Source organism: Necator americanus, chromosome I, assembly GCF_031761385.1.
Source record: "Necator americanus strain Aroian chromosome I, whole genome shotgun sequence".
NCBI classification, from domain to species: domain Eukaryota; kingdom Metazoa; phylum Nematoda; class Chromadorea; order Rhabditida; family Ancylostomatidae; genus Necator; species Necator americanus.
The window spans coordinates 11,801,440-11,819,592 of record NC_087371.1 but is presented as its reverse complement, the minus strand read 5'-3'; the positions used below and the strand labels follow the sequence as shown (position 1 = coordinate 11,819,592).

Sequence of the window (18,153 nt, the reverse complement as noted above, 5' to 3'; positions counted from 1 at the left end):
GTCATGGTGCAATTTTGAAAGCCTGAGATGGCAAGTGTTTTAATATCATACGCGTAGGTTGAAGACCTTTCTTTTTTTTTTGGAAATACAAAAATTTGATTATAAAGGGTTTCAACAATTAGGGCGTAATCAAGAATAGTTGATGAGTAAAATAACTAGAAGATACCCAGAGAAAATAGTACTAATCTCGGAAAGGGCAGATCTCATGAGGGTAAAATAATACGAAGAATCACAATATGTAATTTCTTTGGTTATACATTATGCTGTAGGTTTCCAATGGAAACGGTAGCGGTGAAATTTCTAAATGCTCGAGTGCTTATGCTAACAATAAGAAAATGATAACCCTATTAAAACAAGCAAGCTGAGTAGCTTGCTGAGCACCGTAAATGCATTGCGTGACTTTGTTTGTGAGTGAGATGAATTGACGTTAAAATTCAATGTGAGAAATATCTGGAACTGGATTATTTGGATCGGGTCCAAGCAAAGTCGAGTACACAGCGTAGGTATGACACGAGGCACCTGAAAGTGAGAGAGCAGAGATATAAAATTGAAGGACATTAAACTATAAATAATAAATAACTCATACCTATCAAAACATGTATGTGCCAAATTGCGTGAGCAAAAGGTATTATGCCATCCATTTTGAAGAATATTACTCCAGCGATGTAGACAACACCACCAACAATCATCCATTCTAATCCAGTGCGATCATTCTGAATTTAATAAAGATGGCACAATTCAGATTAATAAAATCGTCAACAGGAATGAAGGCACGAAAGCGACACGCGCGCTCTCCTCGTACAGTTCTAGGTGTGACAAGAAAATGCACATCTGCATAGCCGCTATGGTTGTATCAAATTGCAACTTCGTTTTAGGATTGCGTGTGGCTAAATAGAGATGGGACATCGCTAGGTGTGCAATCCCTCGCCTAAAACGAGTAGATAAAAAAAGGGTTTTGCGCTACGCCGCTGGAAAATCATTTTCCAGTGGTATAATAGGTTGTTGCTAAGTAATGTTACATTTTCTTTGCTGAAATTGATGAAAACTCCAATTGCATCGCACATTTGGACATTAATACTCCAATGAAAATCTTTATCTAAACTGAAATTGACATTATCCCAGCGCGGAATAATTCACATAGGCAGAACTGTATCATAAATGGCACACTCATATATAAATTAAGACAAATGAATCAAAATAGATGAAGGTGCTACGTAAACCTACCATAGTGAAGATTGCTACCGAGGGGCAACCAGCGATTAGTATATAAAGCATAGTTTCTAGTGTTTTGTACCTTTGAAAATAATGCTCATTTTTTGGTGAACATGAAATGATACGAAAATCAAAGCGAATATCAAACGAGTTGGTGTATTTGAAAACTTACTTCTCATGAAAATTATATTGGTATAGTATACCCAGCAGAGCGAAGACCCAAATCATCCATTTGAGATTCAGTCCTGGATATCCACAGTGTCGTAATGTTAGCCATGGTGTGTATGACGCTGCTATGAACAAGTAAATGGCGGCTCGATCGCATATATGCAGGTAATACCGTAACTGTGTCTGTCTAAAACGAACATGAAGAAAACTAGGAAAGAAAACAAACTGCGCATTCATTGACTCACGCTCTTTTTTGACGGTATTTTAATTCGCACGCGTGATAACAAGTGGAAGATGAGAATAATAAAGTCGTAAACAAGCCGTATATGATCATCAGATAAAATTGTAAATCACGATGTGCAATAGAGACCATATACCGAAAGACAAGCACACTGGGTACGATTCCAACCTGAGCAAAATCAAGATCATGTAAAACAGTAGTTCCAAGGTAGCAAATCAAACATCACCTACAGCATGAGAAATAGTGTTCGCCCAATGTTCATATTTTGTTGGCTCGTAGGCCTCGCCTTTCGCTGCTCTCCTATTCTTGTAGAGTGATGGGCTGAAATAAGTGCAACGTTTGCTTTAAGCTATGCACTGCTTGAAAATTCTGGCAGTATCTCATATTATACAACTTCCTTTCCTTTTGAAATTACCGTTTATGATGTGCGTTTTTTTTCTCTCAGGATAGCTATCTCGGTGAGAGTTTAGACTTGTAATGATGTAGGATTGGGGGAAACGACCATTATTATAATGGTCCATATATAAATCTTCCTGTTAAAAATTTAGCTGACGTTTACTCGCTGTATCGCCAATACTCATATCATGTTTAATATACATATTTGAGATCAAGAAACGTACGCATTTTAAAACGTTTGTGTAACGTGAAATTGCAAAGTGGTATGAAGTAATCACCCTTTCGCAGGTGCGGCAATATTATATCTTCGGCAGAATGAAGTAAGTGTCCAGCTGACTCCAATTTCCATTATTCAGAAATCAAAACACAAATAGTTGGGGAAAAGTGCAGCAAAGTACAGTAGAAGTGCCAACTTTCACTGCTTGACTGACATATCATTGAAAAACACAACTTCTACCCTTATCATACTAGCGTTAACAAAGATCGACTCGATAAAACCTCCCAGGCGATGATAAGCTCGAGACAGGAGCAAGAAGTGCTTACAAGTCACACAAGTCCCGCCCTGTTTCCACCAAACATTTTGCTTTTTTACAACGGGAATTCACTACTGCATTTGAATCCACATGGAACTCAGGAACCCTACGTATCACCTGTTTGTATATTGTATTCTCTGATAACTGTGCAAGCTAACTCGTGGTTACGAAACTACAGGGCACAAAGAAGCATTAAAGATGCAAACAGCGCAAAAGATTGAAAAATGGTACTTTACTTTTCGGCGAGGTTAGGTAGAGTAGTCCCAAAAGTGATTGGAGCATCTTTTGTTTATCTCATTAAGCACTTACTTCTCGATTCCACAGCAGCCGCTCATTCTTGCAACCGGAACCACCTCCTGCTCGCCCCGTACAGGCGAGGCACTACGTCCGACACTCGGCGCTGTACAACAACGACATTGCAAATCTCGACGTCAAGAACATGACAAACAAATAGCGATCACAAATTCATGCGTTCTCTTATACACCCTCTACGTCAAGATATGCTGAACAAATCATTGTTTTCTCCCGAAAGAAAAGGCTCTCGAGTGCACGCAATTCTGAAGTGAGGAAAGACTATAGAGACATTCTAGTTTTGATTTGACCCCTTAAACCATAGGAAGGAAAATTTGAAGGGTATTTGACGGATGGTATCTTTTTGTAAGTTAACGAGCATTCTTGTAGAAGTCTCCAAGCGAGTTGCAGTCCGAAACTTAATGAAGAAAAGAAGGAATTTCAGATAATATTAAATCAAATTAGATGATCGGTGCAAACTGAAGATAGCAAACAGTGAGGATTGTTTTATTTTTGAAAATATTTACGAGAAAAAATATCAGAAAAAAAAGAAAAATCTAGTGACCTAAAAATCACACCAATATTAACAGGAATCCACCACAAGGACACATTCAAATCGAAGATATTCCTTTTATTTCACAAGAAAGAAAATACAAACATATCAATCACTTTAATGAGATCTCAACTCTCAGACTAAACATAAACATAAGTAACCGAGGAGTTCACCGATTGAACTAAAGAGACCTTCCAAAGTTTTGCGAGGTCAAGGATGCACCAGATAAACAAATTTCGGGATGTGATCGATGACCAGTGGAAAAAGTAGAGTGCTCGGGATATGACGGATCTGACATTGCTAGAGAGATTTTCCAGAAAAAGTGATGCTATTCGCTAACAATTTGAGAAACTTGATTGTATGTGTGTTCCTCATCTTGGTGGCTCAAATCGGAACTGCCCTTTGAGGACACATCCACCAGTGATAAATCTAAAAGCTGGTATAAGTGAACAACATCAATAACTGGCATTGTGTTTCGCCAGTTTCAAAGGAGAAGAGGATCTTTAACTGCACCGTGTACGACCATTTCTTGCACCTTCCTTAACTGGCTCGACTTAGTTTCTGGCTGTGCTGCTGGGGTATGAGCAGATGCCACAGAGACCACCTCTAAATCACGTAGTTTTAAGAGGTTTTAATGTTACATTAATCGTATGAAATGTTCGAAAATAAACACACCTATGGAGTTAGATTCATGACTTGTGGAGATGTCGACCTCTTCAAGGTGAAGGCGTCGCGATGATGGTCGCCACGGTGACTCGGAGATGCGAGGAGTGCGTGGACTAGCACTTGCATCTTCAAGGAAGTAATGTCAAATATAATATTTACTGCTACCAAAGTACAATCGGGTCAAAATGACATAGAGCCCAGTGCAGTTGCATACGTGGTTGCGCTCTTAGCGGCGCGGTGGAGATAGCGGTTGGACTCGAGATGGGAAAAGAGAGAACTACGGCAATAAACGGTCGTAGCAAGGGTCCTCACTTGATCCTAACCTCTGCGCTCCATCGCTTCGAGCGCAACTTGGCCGTCCTTCCCGTTTTGACCCTACTGTAGTAATTTCGGAGCACTAGGAAGAAACTCCTAAATCACTGCAAAGGTAATGAAACGTACTGAAAGAACTCTGTGGGGGATGTGCTGGAAACTGTGTGAACTCTCGATCAACACACTTTCTCGGAAATGAGTCCTCATTCAACTCTGATACTGTCACAGCTTTTGCTGGAGTAAACTGGACACTTCCATCGCGATTTACAGCAATTGTAGTACGAATTCGACTAAATCGCAAGCACTCTTACTTAGCAGTGAGGAAATTTCCGGGATGTACGGAAAAAAAAAACAAGCAGAAGATTCTCAAGAAAGGAAACTTCCAAACAGAAAAATCATACCCAACCATACTTCCAGGGACTTGACCAGCACTTTGATCAGAACTAATTGCCGAAGATGAGATGTCCTCTTGTATAATAAAATTATCTGGAAGTTGTCGCAAACCACCTAGTTCCGACATTGATAGATAGTCAAGTGATGGCACGTCCGTGGCAGTATCACGCATCTAAAAAGGACAAATTCAAGCACCCATAATGCCTATCGAAAATTCCAACTAACTTCTTTCGTAATTGCAGGGAGTTCGCCAATTCGAATTGATGTTTGGACATCGATTTCTCTGCACTCAATCGTGATCGGAATTGGACGTTTTGCTTGAAAATGGAGATCAAATATGACATTTGCACGGAACTGCTCAATGCAAACGTTAATATGCAGTGAAATGCTAACCAATTGGAGTGGAAGGAATGAATTGGAGTTGCTTAGCAGACGATTCCGTGATTGTGGAAGAAGCAACTATTTCACGCAGCTGCTCAACAAACGACTTCTCGCGTTTAACTTTCCGCAGCTGTTCGAACATGGAAGTGTCTTGAAACAGTCGAGCCCCCAACTGGAATAAATTTCCTATGATTCGATTAAAAAATCAGCAACCAGTAATCAATAATTCTGGACTGGAATACCCACTCGCTTCGCTAAATCACTTATTTCTGCAGAACTATCGGTAACCTCGCGAGGACTTTGGTTTGAATGAATAGTTGGTTCTTGAAGCTAAGCAACAGATATGATTAATAGACTTCTAGGAATCTAGAACAATAAATCAAACTCTCTACCAAGCTCCGTAAAGGAGTGGTGGGTTCGGGGTGATGGTTAACTTCCTCGACGACAACTTCACTTTTCCTGCAGAGAAAATCGAAATAAATGTTCAAACATAAGCAATAATTTTCCTACGATGTATCGTCGTCATCCGAACTTGGTGCATCTTTGCGGACGTCCGATATGTCAAGCTTCGGTACGACAAATGTAGCATTGCATTCTTTTCGACCATCATCAGTAATCTCTACAGAAGTCACGCCTTGTCCAAGTTTATCATCGTTTACTCGGTCTGAAGAAAAAAATTGAAATTTTGTAAAACAGGAGAATGCTCGCTATCACATAATTCTAGTCATCAAATCCAGCAAAAAGCAGATCTTCGCACCATCTGTATCGCGGTGGAACGCATTGTGCTTCCCCAGAGTAACCATGACTGCTTCTCTCGTTAGTCCAGTATGCTGCACCAAGTCTTCAAAAGAGCACTCACCATTGAAGTAACCTCGTACTTTATCCTTAAATGCATTGGTGATGAAAGAAAACGTGTCGAAAATTCAAAATAAAAGAAGGGAACTAAACAAAAGAAACCGAACTCATACTTTTAACTGTACACGAAGAAGCAGAAGTTGTCTGGAGCACATCTTCGACACATCGTCAGAATTAGGACTGGAAAGTTTTGTATGACGAAAAATGATTAGGAAGATTTATAGATGGTGTGAACAAAACCAGTACAACTACTCGGATAAATCCAAACACAAATACATTCTGCATCATAATTTTTGTTTCGTCGTTCGTCTGGCGCAGTTGCAGCATGGCCCAGGCGTGCATGATCATGCTCACCAACTAACTGAAGGAACGAAGGAACAAAAACATTGTTGGAGACTGTATTTGGTCTTATAATGACTTCTAATGAAAACACATCTTATCACCTCACTTCTCCAGAATATGCCACACTTCTTCAATACAACGTCTCGCAGATTGCGGCTTCCTTGATGAACGGACTTTCTTCGCTATTTTTCGTACGGTTCGTTTTGCGAGCAGGCGCTTATCGGCAGCAAGCGGACCTGGCGTCATATCAGCACTTTTTTCTCTGCAAAATATTCGTTAATCATTAGAACGATCGTTTCCTCTATGGATATGTTTGTCAAACAGAACAATATGTCAAACCGTTGTGAAGGCCAACGTCTACCAAGTGACAAATGACAACAGGAATTTACGAAGCTCATACCGAGAGTATATCTATGTGCACAATTGTACAAAAGAAAAAGCGCAAAATGAGGCGTTCTGTGTGATTTTGGAAGTCAAAAGGCAATTAGATCGACGATCGCAATAACCTTATAGTACGACCAGATCAGCGGAACTAAGCGGACCAACGGGGGTGATCATTGATGCGCAGATCATACCATATAATAAGAGGAATCATGTCCCGGACTTCATTCTACAATTATCATCTGATTCCAAGTGGCTTTACCACCTAAAGCAACAGTAATTAAAAGGAAAAACTCAACAACGACACTAACCCAATCATGCTGCGTTCAGACCTTGTATTACACAACGTTTTGCAATAGTGGGACAGGTTACGTTTGTTTTTCAAGTTTAAACCCTCCCTAACATTACATTACGATGCTGACCCAGTTACCCAGTCAGTTGTATTTAATATACTTTCTGCGTGCAAAACACTGAATTTCACTTTCTTCTTTTTTTATTCGGCTAATCATTATAAACATATTTGACTTTAAATTCTATGCACTCATGTGTTTGGGGTTCGTTAAGAAATCTAGGTTATCATCTTTCTGTCGTTGTAATATTATGTTATGTTATATTATCATGTTGTACACTAAAAGCAATCGTTTTTCAATACACCTCGCAGCGCTCCAACCGGTTAGCAGGCAGTCTCATAAGTTGTGAGCACTTATTGATGAAACATGGATTTTTCGTTCTAGTTCCACTAATTTCCATTTCAATGCTACACACCTACACACAATTACAGTAGTAAACCTGAAAAGTTGTGAAACTCATATATGACAATTAAATAGTGATGATTCCCATGCGGGCAGGAGTCCCTTAAGTGGAAGATGACGAGAGAAACGTAGGATGCGGACTGTCACTTCAGGAGGAACGTATCCACTACAGAAGTCCACTACGTCTCCGTAGAAAATCCCTTATTCAGTCCAAATAGTTCATCTACCCTACTGAGCTTTCTTGACCACTATTATTACTTAGGTAAGAAATGGTAATAAAATTCAGATGGCTAGTTTCAAGTACTGGAATAAGACACTATTTAGCTGAGATTAACAAAAGTTATTGGACCTAACCTCTACTTGCATTACAAAGCACCTTATAACTCCCATCCAAATGTCAATCCCGTTTTCTGATTCTCTTTTTCTTTTTCAATTTCGTCAAAATGAATGGAATCTATGCTTTCGCGTCAAATTTCTGCCAGATAATCAACGCATACCGGGAACCCTACGAGAATAGTTTCATCGGATGTGGAGAGAAATCAGTAGGGAAACAACGATGGCAAGAATTCAATACGCAACGGTATCCGTGAAGTGAAGGGGGAATCGATACTCTATTAGGGAAAAAAGCGAATGAATATAGTGAGAATCAACAGCAAAGAATAGCGACATCGGCATGCACGTGAACTGAAACCAGTGCTTCTCGCCTCCACTTCAGATATAGAACCCCATTTCTGGGAAAAAGAAGCCGGATGCTGTAACCGGAGGCGAAATGCCGGCAAATCCACGCCCACCCAGTAGCGCCAACAGCTGACGGAGGTGGAGCGATGGCTTCCAGCCAATTCGTCCACGGATACAGTATACGGCGGCCGCGCCGCCGTCCATTCCACGCGTCGTTGCGTCGCGGTCCGCAGCGACGCACATTTTTTTCTAAGTCCGGGTGTTCACTCGGACTTTGCCTCTGCGTCGCGTTGCTGCCCGTTCACAGGCTAAGTCCCGGCTGATTACTATATCTGTGGTTTGTGCGTTGGACCATTTCGACTGTCCGTCTCCCAATATTTTCCTTCCATCCTCGTCATTCATTGTGGCTGTGTTTCTCTCTCGATCGTTTACTTGTTTAGCTTAGTTCGATTGATCTGAGTATTCCTCGTTTTGTAGCTTGGGCGCGCCTCCGCTGCGTGTCTCGCCGTGGCGCTCCTCGCTCCTTGTGCCGGTGACTGGAGCCGAGCGGTATGTGTCACTGCACAATTCTGGAGTGACACAAAATTTCACGGAAGCCCGGTGCCTGTTACTAGAATTGCACTATCGATTAGTTGAGTTGCCGTTTCCGGACGTTCCAGCATATTCCGCAAAAAGATGGACCGTTTCCAACATTGTGACGGGATGTTCCTACACTTGTTATGCTTATTAGATGAGAATTTCCATACGAATAAACACGCGCAGCCTTGTCGAGCAAATAGGGCGATCGGGGCGCTCGTGACTTCACTTTTGCCGTGACGACAACGAACCTTCACACCGATTTGTGGTGGATTGTCAAGAAATAACTGTTGATTATTTTAATGATTATCTATCGTGAACATCACCTAAAAAATTCACATTGCGTCCGTCTACAGGGAAAATTCCCTCGAAATACCGGCAAAGATAGGTAAATTTGTCACCGATGTATCAGCAGTCCTTATCTTTATCACGTGGTAAGGCAGCCACTTGATCACTCTAACTAAACTATGGCGGGATGACCGCGTCTCCAGGTCAGGGGAAGTTCTTCATTGACTTTAGGATGGAGCATCTTCCCGGTCAGTATGACTTTTGCTTAGCAGCTGAGTAGAACAAGACCTACTCACAAAAAAAAAAATGCGCCATTCCACAGGATGTACAGCGGACTTCCGCAATGACCAGATCCAGCAAACCATTAGAAAAAACCTTCGTTTCGAACTTGCAAGACGAGGTTTTTAGGCCACTGTTGGATGCGGGATCAGGTTCATCATGCAATGCGAAACTTGTATCCATGCTGAGTGCAGCATGAAGATGTAGCGAACTAGAACGAACTAGACCTCTGAGTCTTTTAGCTGCATAAACTTACGGAAGCTGACCTCAGTGAGGTCTTTTTTGTACGACATTGTTGACATTTGTGCGGCACCTTTGTTTTACGAAATGATATCCAGCTTGTCTATTGATTATGAGAAAAAGGTCTTAATCATATAAAATTAAACGCGCCTAACCAGCTTTTAAAATGTGGTTTCGTGCTAGGAACGGATTCACACCTAACCTTTGGCAGCCGCGCTTGGGACAGATGTTTTACCGGTTGTCCATTTATTGGTTAGTAAGTCGATAGACATTCCTTTCATACATAGAGTGACATTAAAACACACACACATATCAAATAGTTAGATTTTCGTTATAGGCTCAATATTTGATTATTTAAAAGAAGATTAATTTCGCGTTATGTTGGCTGCCTCTGTTTTTGAGCTGAGGAATACAGGAACTGAGATAGAATTAGATAACAGGTTGTAGTTGCCTATGTAAGGTTCTGTAGTTGCTCAAATCGGTGAAGGTATACTAGAATTATGAATGTTATGCTATGTGCTGGAATTTGAAAGTACTCTAAGAGTAGAATGTAGATACACCTTTCGAGTTCACACTCTACCTTTTGGAACACCCAAGTTCCAAAAGCAAATTGATTTGCTTCCGTTTTTGCTCTACGTATTTTCGCTGGTAGATGAACGAACTTGGTGATGCAGGGGGATTTTAGAAATGTCCGTAGAAACATGAAGCAGTGCTGTCCTGGTTTTTTTTGTTGTTGTTAGAATTGTGTTTATTTCTTTATTTGCTTATTCGAGAGTCATACGCTATTTTTTTGTGAACTCGTTGCATTAGTGCTGGTGTCGCTTATGTAAGATCTTATAGCCGACTTTTTTAGTCTTCGCGTTTGCGTCGAGCTTAAACTGCTTAGTCAAACCGAATGGCTGACGTGGTTTCTTCTACCGTACTGACAGATAGCCATAACAGATCGGATTTGTGTGGCGGTGATAGGTTGGTTTTCACCTTTGTATTGCGTGACTTGTCTAATCTCTGACTTGTTGATTTTTATGTGACGTCTTCTTCTTCCCTAACTGTTGACCTTTTTTTCCAAATCAACGCTGTTTTGTTCCATTTTTTTAGTGCAAAAATGACGAATTGTCTCCTTGTTCAGACTAAATTTCTTTAGTGGCTACGAAAGTCAACCTCACGCGAACGGCAGTTATGAGATGGATGTTGATGAGCCAAGGGATGTCAAACAAGAGGTGAGGATTCACGTTTTTCAACTATGTTATGGAACTCTGCACTATAAGAGTATATCATCGTATTTACTCAGCGGCATTAGCGCAAAGAATAAAGCTAGCCATCGATATAAGTAGCTACTACCCCCGTCTTTTAATCTGCCCATCCTTTATTTTGTCTTCCATTTGGCTCTTATTTTGAATCGAAAAGAAGTGGTGATCTCAAATTCATTTTGTTCCTCCATTGCCATGGTGTGGTGATGCTTGTTCTATTCATAACAATAGTATTGGTTAGGTTAATTATCTTCCATGTGCAACTCAGGAACTTTCTTCTCCCTAGTAGTTTTTACGAAATGTGCCTTGTCAACACTGTTCAAAGTACAAAAATAAGATGGATTCTGCTCATTAAAAGCAGGATAAAGCCTACTCCTTCATATCTATTTCTGACAGATAGGATATTTCGATAGTTGTGCGGATACGTTTTTCTTTTGTAACGGGGATAATTGATGACATCAAATAATAAGGGTGTTTTTGAATTAAAAGCGATTTTTGGAATAAACAACATAAGATTCGGAAGGAAATCATGCGATACAATACAAAGCTCAACAGTACCAAGTTGTATTGATGCTTAAATCCTCGTTATTGAACTTAGATCTATTATTCCTGCTGATTAAGTCAGGTTAATGAAAAACAGGACTGGTTGCGCAAAGGTCAGACCTATCTACCTGCATGTAAATGCTCGACGGGAGTACTTGACTACGGTATCGAAATCACCCGATTCTCCCTTCTAGAGATAGAAACACCTTTTAGGAAATCTATAAATATTCAGTGAAGATATGTAGCATCTAAACGCAGTAAAGGATCTTCACTTTTGTCTCAGTGAGAATTGTTGATGGTTTTTTCATTCCGTCCAAATTTGGAATTTTGTTACTCCTGCGAATACCATCCTACCTATCTATTTAGATTCCTCTCTGCGAACTGGCTGATTCAATTTTTATGACAACTGTTCACGAGAGTTTTTGTAATGTAGTTAATAAGTTATTACAATGATCTTGATACATCAAGTAGTCAAACGTACTACCACTAACAAACAAAAATTTTCTATATTTTAGCCGTCGCTGGGATCCTTTGAAGCTGCTTTAGCTGCTGCTGCAGCTGGAGCAACGCATCGAAAAAAGGAGAATGCGCCACCGCCGAAGAAGGTTGTTGATTTTATGTTTTTCTTGGTCCCCTGTCTGATATGACATATAGCTTTTCTCTGCAGGTGAAGGAGGAGTACTCGGATGACGATGATATTCCGTGGGCGGAGCGTATGGCCAAAGAGAAAAGCGGAAAATCTGCTGAGAAAAAGAAAGAAAAGAAGAGAAAGGCAAGCAGTGACAGCGAGGACGAGTATAAGCCAGAGGTAAGTTTAACTGAATATATTGTTCGGCTGACTAAGACGCATGGTTTTTTTGGGTGCATGGTATGGAATACGTACAAAATGAGTGATTTGATTTATTGAGAGTTGAAATGCTCCCTTTACGTGGCATGATTTGTGTGTTTGTTGTACCTTGTATGAGATGCTCATGTTTAGTTTTATAAGTTTTTATCGAGTAGCAATATGAGTATTCATCCCGGTAGTGTTAGCTGTTACCGTATGGATGCAAAGTCCATCGTGGAGGAACCCTTCTTCGTTTTTTTCCCCTCATATTAATGAATATCTCCTGTCTTTGGGTTTAAATAGGTTTTCGAAGAAGATGATATCCCATGGGCCGAAAGAATCAGAAGAGAGTCGTCATCACATTCGACAAAGAAAAAGTCCAAGGTTGAAGTCGATTCAGACTATGAAGAAGTGAATGTGAAGAAAGAGAAAAGGAAGAAGAAAGATTATAGTGATAGTGAAGACGATTATGCGGTTTCTAGCAGCGATAAGGTATGCTCGGTTTGACTAACGCTGGCTTTAAGCTAGCTCAAATTCCATAGTGAAGCTGTTAACTTATCTTTTTTTTTAAATAACGTGTTGTGTTCGGTACTGTAGTTGCTGTGCTGTAGATTGTTTTCACCAGCTGTTTCCATTCATTCGCTGTGAATTTCGTCATTGCTTGAAAATTGCTTTAGAAGAAAAAGAAGAAGGAAAAGGAAACCAAGGACAAGAAGACTCCAACATCTTCAAGGAAAACAAAGAAGGAAGTGAAAAAGGAAGCAGGCGATGCGCCAAAGAAAAAGAAGAAGCAAGAGGAAGAGGAAGAAATTTGGGAGTGGTAGGTAAAATCATGTATTTTCTCTCCGACTACTGTACAAAATACATCTTAAAGGTGGAAGGAAGAGAAAAAGCCAGCCGGTGTGAAGTGGAATAGTCTACATCACAAAGGACCACTTTTTGCTCCTGCTTATGTTCGATTGCCAGAACACGTGAAGTTCAAGTATGATGGCAAAGTATGCGTTTTGCATCAATTTGCTGTGATTTCTTGTATTTTAAATACGTGTAAATTTGGAGACATTGCGTTTTTTCAGGTTGTTCAACTTTCTGACGAGGCTGAAGAAGTTGCGTCGTTTTATGGAAAGATGCTGGATCACGAATACACCACTAAAGAGTCCTTCAATAAAAATTTCTTCCACGACTGGCGGAAGGTGGCAGATACCCCTTTTCCGGCGTGTCTCTCCTTTAATTTGCATAGTTTTAGGTTATGACACCTGCTGAACGCGAACTCATTACTGATCTCAAAAAATGTGATTTCCGCCAAATGGATGTATACTTTAAAGAACAGTCTGAGATTCGTAAGGCTATGAGCAAGGAAGAGAAACAAAAGATCAAGGTTATTTTCCTTCTTAGTTCCCTACTTTTCTGCTTTAGCTTTGATTAAAAAAAAGGAAATCTTCTTGTTAGGAAGCCAAAGAAGCTGAAGCGAAAATATACGGAGTTGCTATAATAGACGGTCATAGACAAAAAATTGGTAACTTCAGGATAGAGCCACCTGGTAGGTGCAGTGTAGGTATCGGTTTTATATAATGGTTTATCAGACAATTTCCTTCTTGCTAGGGCTTTTCCGTGGACGGGGTGGTCATCCAAAAATGGGTATGTTAAAGAAGAGAATACAGCCCGAAGATGTTATCATCAATTGCTCCAAGTAAGTTTATATGTAACAACTATATGAGATAGGATGCATTCAATACTTTTTGCACAAACATCTTTGTAGAGATAGCGAAATACCAGTACCACCTGAAGGGCATAAGTGGAAGGAGGTACGACATGACAACACTGTTACGTGGTTGGTATCATGGACAGAGAATGTACTTGGACAAAACAAATATATTATGTTGAATCCAAGTAGTAAAATGAAGGCAAGTTTTTTTTTCGTCCTGATATTCTGTGCCTTATATGAACTTTTTCTGTTTAGGGTGAAAAAGATTACGAAAAGTATGAGACAGCACGACGGCTGAAAACCAGGATCGACGATATACGGGCTGTGTACCAAGCCGATTGGAAGTCGAAAGAAATGCGTGTGCGACAAAGAGCTGTTGCGCTATATTTTATTGACAAGGTGCATAACTTCATTGTTAATCACTTAAATGAATATAACAATGCCCAAACGACCGCATTTTTTTGTTTCGTTGCATATAATAAGGTCGTATGTAGGTAGAAATGTCGTTTTTTCTCGTCTTTTTTTTTTGGCTTTATGATTGATACACACCGTTCGTGTTCCCTCCGCCCACCCTTAACTCCTATCTTATCTGAAAGCAAACCAAAAATTACAGGCTGTTGAGCTTCTATTATTCTTATGTCGGTTTTTTCTCTTCGTTTTGAGTTCATCTATGTCCGATTGCTCCAACTGATTTTTTGGTCCTGTGTTTTACCTCATTTTCTCAACGCTTGATGTTGTGCTTCATTCAGTTAGCTCTTCGTGCTGGTAATGAGAAAGACGTTGACGAGGCAGCTGATACTGTGGGTTGCTGCTCCCTCCGATGTGAGCATATAAAGCTGTATGAAAAGCTTGATGACAAAGAGTAAGTCTTCATATGGAATATTTTTCCTCTTTCATTCCTCTTTTCTTTCTTGCTTATATTGCTTATTACCAGTTCATTATCAGGGAAAACTCGTTCTGATGAGCGTATGATTAGGTTATAAGACTAGAACCCCTATAGAGGTCTCAGGTGGCTTCTCTGTAATGTGAAGATAGCTATATACTTTCAGCCCATATAAATTCGCACCACTGTAATTGCACCAACAAAGTTATACTAACAAATTACATATGATTCCAGATATGTCGTAGAGTTTGATTTCCTCGGTAAGGACTCTATACGATACTTCAACCAAGTGCCAGTAGAAAAAAGAGTGTTCAAAAATCTACAACTATTCATGGACAATAAGGACCCCGGCGATGATCTATTCGACAGGCTTGATGTTAGTATCGTGTCAAAGTTTATCCTAGCGTCATTCAAATAATTAAATTTGAGAATGATGTGATGCTTTGTGTTGCAGACAGCTTCACTTAACGAACATTTACGTTCACTCATGGACGGCCTCACTGTGAAGGTGTTTCGTACATACAACGCTTCCATTACCCTGCAACAGCAATTAGCCAAACTCACTAAAGGTGAATTTTTACGCTATTCAGAAAACCACCACCACTGAACTTGCCTTTTTTCTAGTGCGAATTGCAAACTTTTGTGTTATCACAGCTTTTTCCAGCCGATGATAACGTCCATCAAAAAATGCTATCGTACAATAGAGCAAACCGTATGGTTGCTATACTGTGTAACCATCAGCGTGCTGTTCCTAAGGGGCACGAAAAGGCAATGGGAAATTTGGAGCAAAAGGCTGGTTTTTTACGTATTTGTTAGGTGAAGTTTAGCTTTGATCAGAAATCAAAAAATCTAGTGACGAATTTTTTCAGATCAAAGATAAGAAGCAGGAATTGAAAGAAGCTAAAGCAGAGATGGAAAAAGCAAGAGGGACTGCGAAGGAGAAAGCCAAAAAAAAAGTAGACCGATTAAAAGAGCAACTGAAGAAACTGAAAATAGCTAGAACGGATAGGGTACGCATTACCTCTATGCGTAACTAAACAGACATGAACCATGTTGCTATTGCTGAAATTTTTGATTTCTATGCCAATTTTTTCAGGATGAAAATAAACAAATCGCACTGTCGACTTCAAAGTTGAATTATCTCGATCCTCGTATTTCTATTGCTTGGTGTAAGAAGTTTGACGTTCCCATAGAGAAGGTTGGTCTCAGTTTAGATTGTAATTTCTCTCCTTTTCAAGCTGAGTTCAATTAATTATATACGAGAGATTTTAATTTCAGGTTTTCAATAAGACGTTGCGGGAGAAATTCCGTTGGGCTATCGACATGACGATGTCATCAGATGAAGAATACATTTTTTAATCATTTTATACTTTTTGAAATTTATTCTTAATTTATTTCCACATTTATCACCTTTATTTCTTTATCTAATTCATTCATTTCATTCTTCACATGTTTACCTATCTGAGCTTGGGTACGGTAGTATGGTTTCATGAAAGAATACGCGTGGACATATTTGTTGCGATGTAACTCGTAAGTCGTGAAATTGCTCGTAGGCTCTTGCTCCTTAACTTATTTCATTTTGTTTTGTTTTAGGATTTTACCGGAACGATTTCTAGTGTAGAAATTCGGTCTTAACCACTTGCACGTTTTTATTTGTGAATTAATATGGTTTGCTATGTATGTGATTATGTTTCTTGGGCTTCTGAGTGCGTCTTCACGCTATCCCCATTGCCCACAGTGATGAACTTCTTTCCAAAAAGCATGTGTGATATAGGAATTTAGGTCAATTGCTCCTCATACATCTTCTTTAATGCACGATAATTTTTGGAGACATTTCCGCACGTGTTTGTGAACGTAGTTTTAAGCGTCTGTTTGAATGATTGTGATTACACGACCCACTCTAATAATGTTGCGATTTCAGCCTTGATCTGTCCTCTAATCAAACCTCATTCTCGTTCTCTAATTTTAATAAATATTATTTTCTTGTTTTTTTTTCTTTCATTATTTCTATTCTGTGAAACGGCTGATAGCAGTTTCACCATCATTCGCCGTGGAACAACGGCGTGTTCCTGCTGACTTTTCTGCAGACTTCTGCTGTTGTTGTTTGCTTGCGGTCGGAATAGATAGTCTTTTGGTTTAATGAACACATAGGGTGGAGTTAGGGTATGCTAACCAACACGAATTTGATGTGGTTCTTATTTTGCTATGAGATTTAACACTGACTTTTCTTGTATGGGAGGAAGTTATACTTAGAATTTTGTATAACGTCGCATTTTGCCATTCCTGGTCGACATCATGGAAAAAATGTTGCATAACGTAATCATTGGTGGTCACATTAGTGGATATATAAATACTATATAATATCTTCGGATTTTTGGCAAGTAGAACGCTTATGAAGGTGAATGTTCTATCAGTACTGATTGAATAACCGGGTGGGAATAATAGACCTGAAAAATCACGTCAAACTGATTTTGGTTCAGAAATGCCTGGGAAATACTATTAGGTTGTTCGGATATAAACGAGAATTTCGAAACTTTACGAATTTCGAACAGCAATTTGGACAGTTTTGGTTCCATTTTGTTCCTGGCGTTTTCCTGTATATTTTATTTTCTTTTTTGTTTATTTTTGATTTCTGTAATATTTTTTTCATAAAATTTTTCATTTATTTTTTATTTATTGCTTATTTATTTCTTTTTATTTTTATTTTATTGAAGATGTGATTTCGCGAAGTCAATGCTACAAATGGTTTCAACGCTTTGAAAATGGAAATGAGTGCTTAGAAGACGAAGAACACCGACTTCGTCCTCAGGTGGTAGACGACGAATTACTGAAGAAGGCGATCGAGTCTGATTCGACACAAATTACAAGAAAACTTGCCCTAGAGTTCGGATGTTCGAATTCGACAATTGACATATCGGTGCGGCAAATGGGTTCCTCATAAGCTGAGTGATGAAAATAAAGCTGTCCGTAAATCAAAAAAAAAAAAATCGAAGAGTTGGGCTGGAAAGTTCTGCCGCATCCGCCGTATAGTCCGGACTTGGCTCCTTCGGATTACCATGTATTCGATCATCGATCGATGCATCACGGATTGTCGGAGAAAAAGTCCAACAATATCGACGAAGTCCGATCTTGGGTCGCATCGTACTTCGACTCACAGCCAACCAAATTCCTTGAGGACGGCATCCACAACCTGCATGATCGATGGCGAAGCGTTGTTGATAGTTGTGGAGAAGAGAGTAGAGTTTGGAATAAAGACTTGTTATGAAAAATTTTGTGATGTTTGAAAGTTATCGAGTTGAAGGTCGAAAGCATCGTTTATATCCGAACAACCTAATAATAAAATGCAGCGCACTGATGAGGGCTTGCACGATCGAGTAGGAAATCTGAGGTCTAAAGGTGATTGACACAATCGAGC

The 18,153-nt window shown here is 39.7% G+C and overlaps 3 protein-coding genes across 4 annotated transcripts; 1 reads left to right on the top strand and 2 right to left on the bottom strand.

The window, feature by feature from the left end:
• Positions 1-427: 427 nt before the first annotated feature.
• RB195_005204 (uncharacterized protein) lies at positions 428-2,885 on the bottom strand (the record flags this gene model as incomplete). 2 transcript variants are annotated; one of them, XM_013435621.2, is made up of 7 exons in its annotated part: positions 428-519; positions 587-713; positions 1,225-1,294; positions 1,385-1,567; positions 1,626-1,789; positions 1,852-1,942; positions 2,860-2,885. In XM_013435621.2, the coding sequence occupies 7 exons, from the start codon at positions 2,883-2,885 to the stop codon at positions 428-430; spliced, it is 753 nt and encodes a 250-aa protein (XP_013291075.2). The 2 variants fall into 2 exon arrangements, with proteins under 2 accessions (XP_013291075.2, XP_064034685.1); XM_064177560.1 differs by lacking the exon at positions 2,860-2,885 and adding an exon at positions 2,296-2,366.
• An 837-nt stretch (positions 2,886-3,722) lies between these two features.
• Positions 3,723-6,741, bottom strand: RB195_005203 (uncharacterized protein; the record flags this gene model as incomplete). Its single annotated transcript, XM_064177559.1, has 14 exons — positions 3,723-3,823; positions 3,908-4,000; positions 4,070-4,186; positions 4,502-4,662; positions 4,774-4,937; positions 4,991-5,082; positions 5,159-5,318; positions 5,393-5,476; positions 5,539-5,605; positions 5,657-5,810; positions 5,904-6,030; positions 6,115-6,181; positions 6,450-6,605; positions 6,683-6,741. The coding sequence occupies 14 exons, from the start codon at positions 6,739-6,741 to the stop codon at positions 3,723-3,725; spliced, it is 1,602 nt and encodes a 533-aa protein (XP_064034684.1).
• A 3,691-nt stretch (positions 6,742-10,432) lies between these two features.
• On the top strand, positions 10,433-16,097 carry RB195_005202 (uncharacterized protein; the record flags this gene model as incomplete). The annotated part of the gene is made up of 20 exons (XM_064177558.1): positions 10,433-10,503; positions 10,679-10,754; positions 11,843-11,932; positions 11,995-12,135; positions 12,457-12,645; positions 12,831-12,973; positions 13,028-13,148; positions 13,227-13,343; positions 13,397-13,528; positions 13,600-13,690; positions 13,753-13,840; positions 13,910-14,054; positions 14,111-14,254; positions 14,605-14,717; positions 14,973-15,114; positions 15,193-15,307; positions 15,403-15,530; positions 15,608-15,748; positions 15,835-15,936; positions 16,017-16,097. The coding sequence occupies 20 exons, from the start codon at positions 10,433-10,435 to the stop codon at positions 16,095-16,097; spliced, it is 2,370 nt and encodes a 789-aa protein (XP_064034683.1).
• Between the last annotated feature and the right edge of the window lie 2,056 nt (positions 16,098-18,153).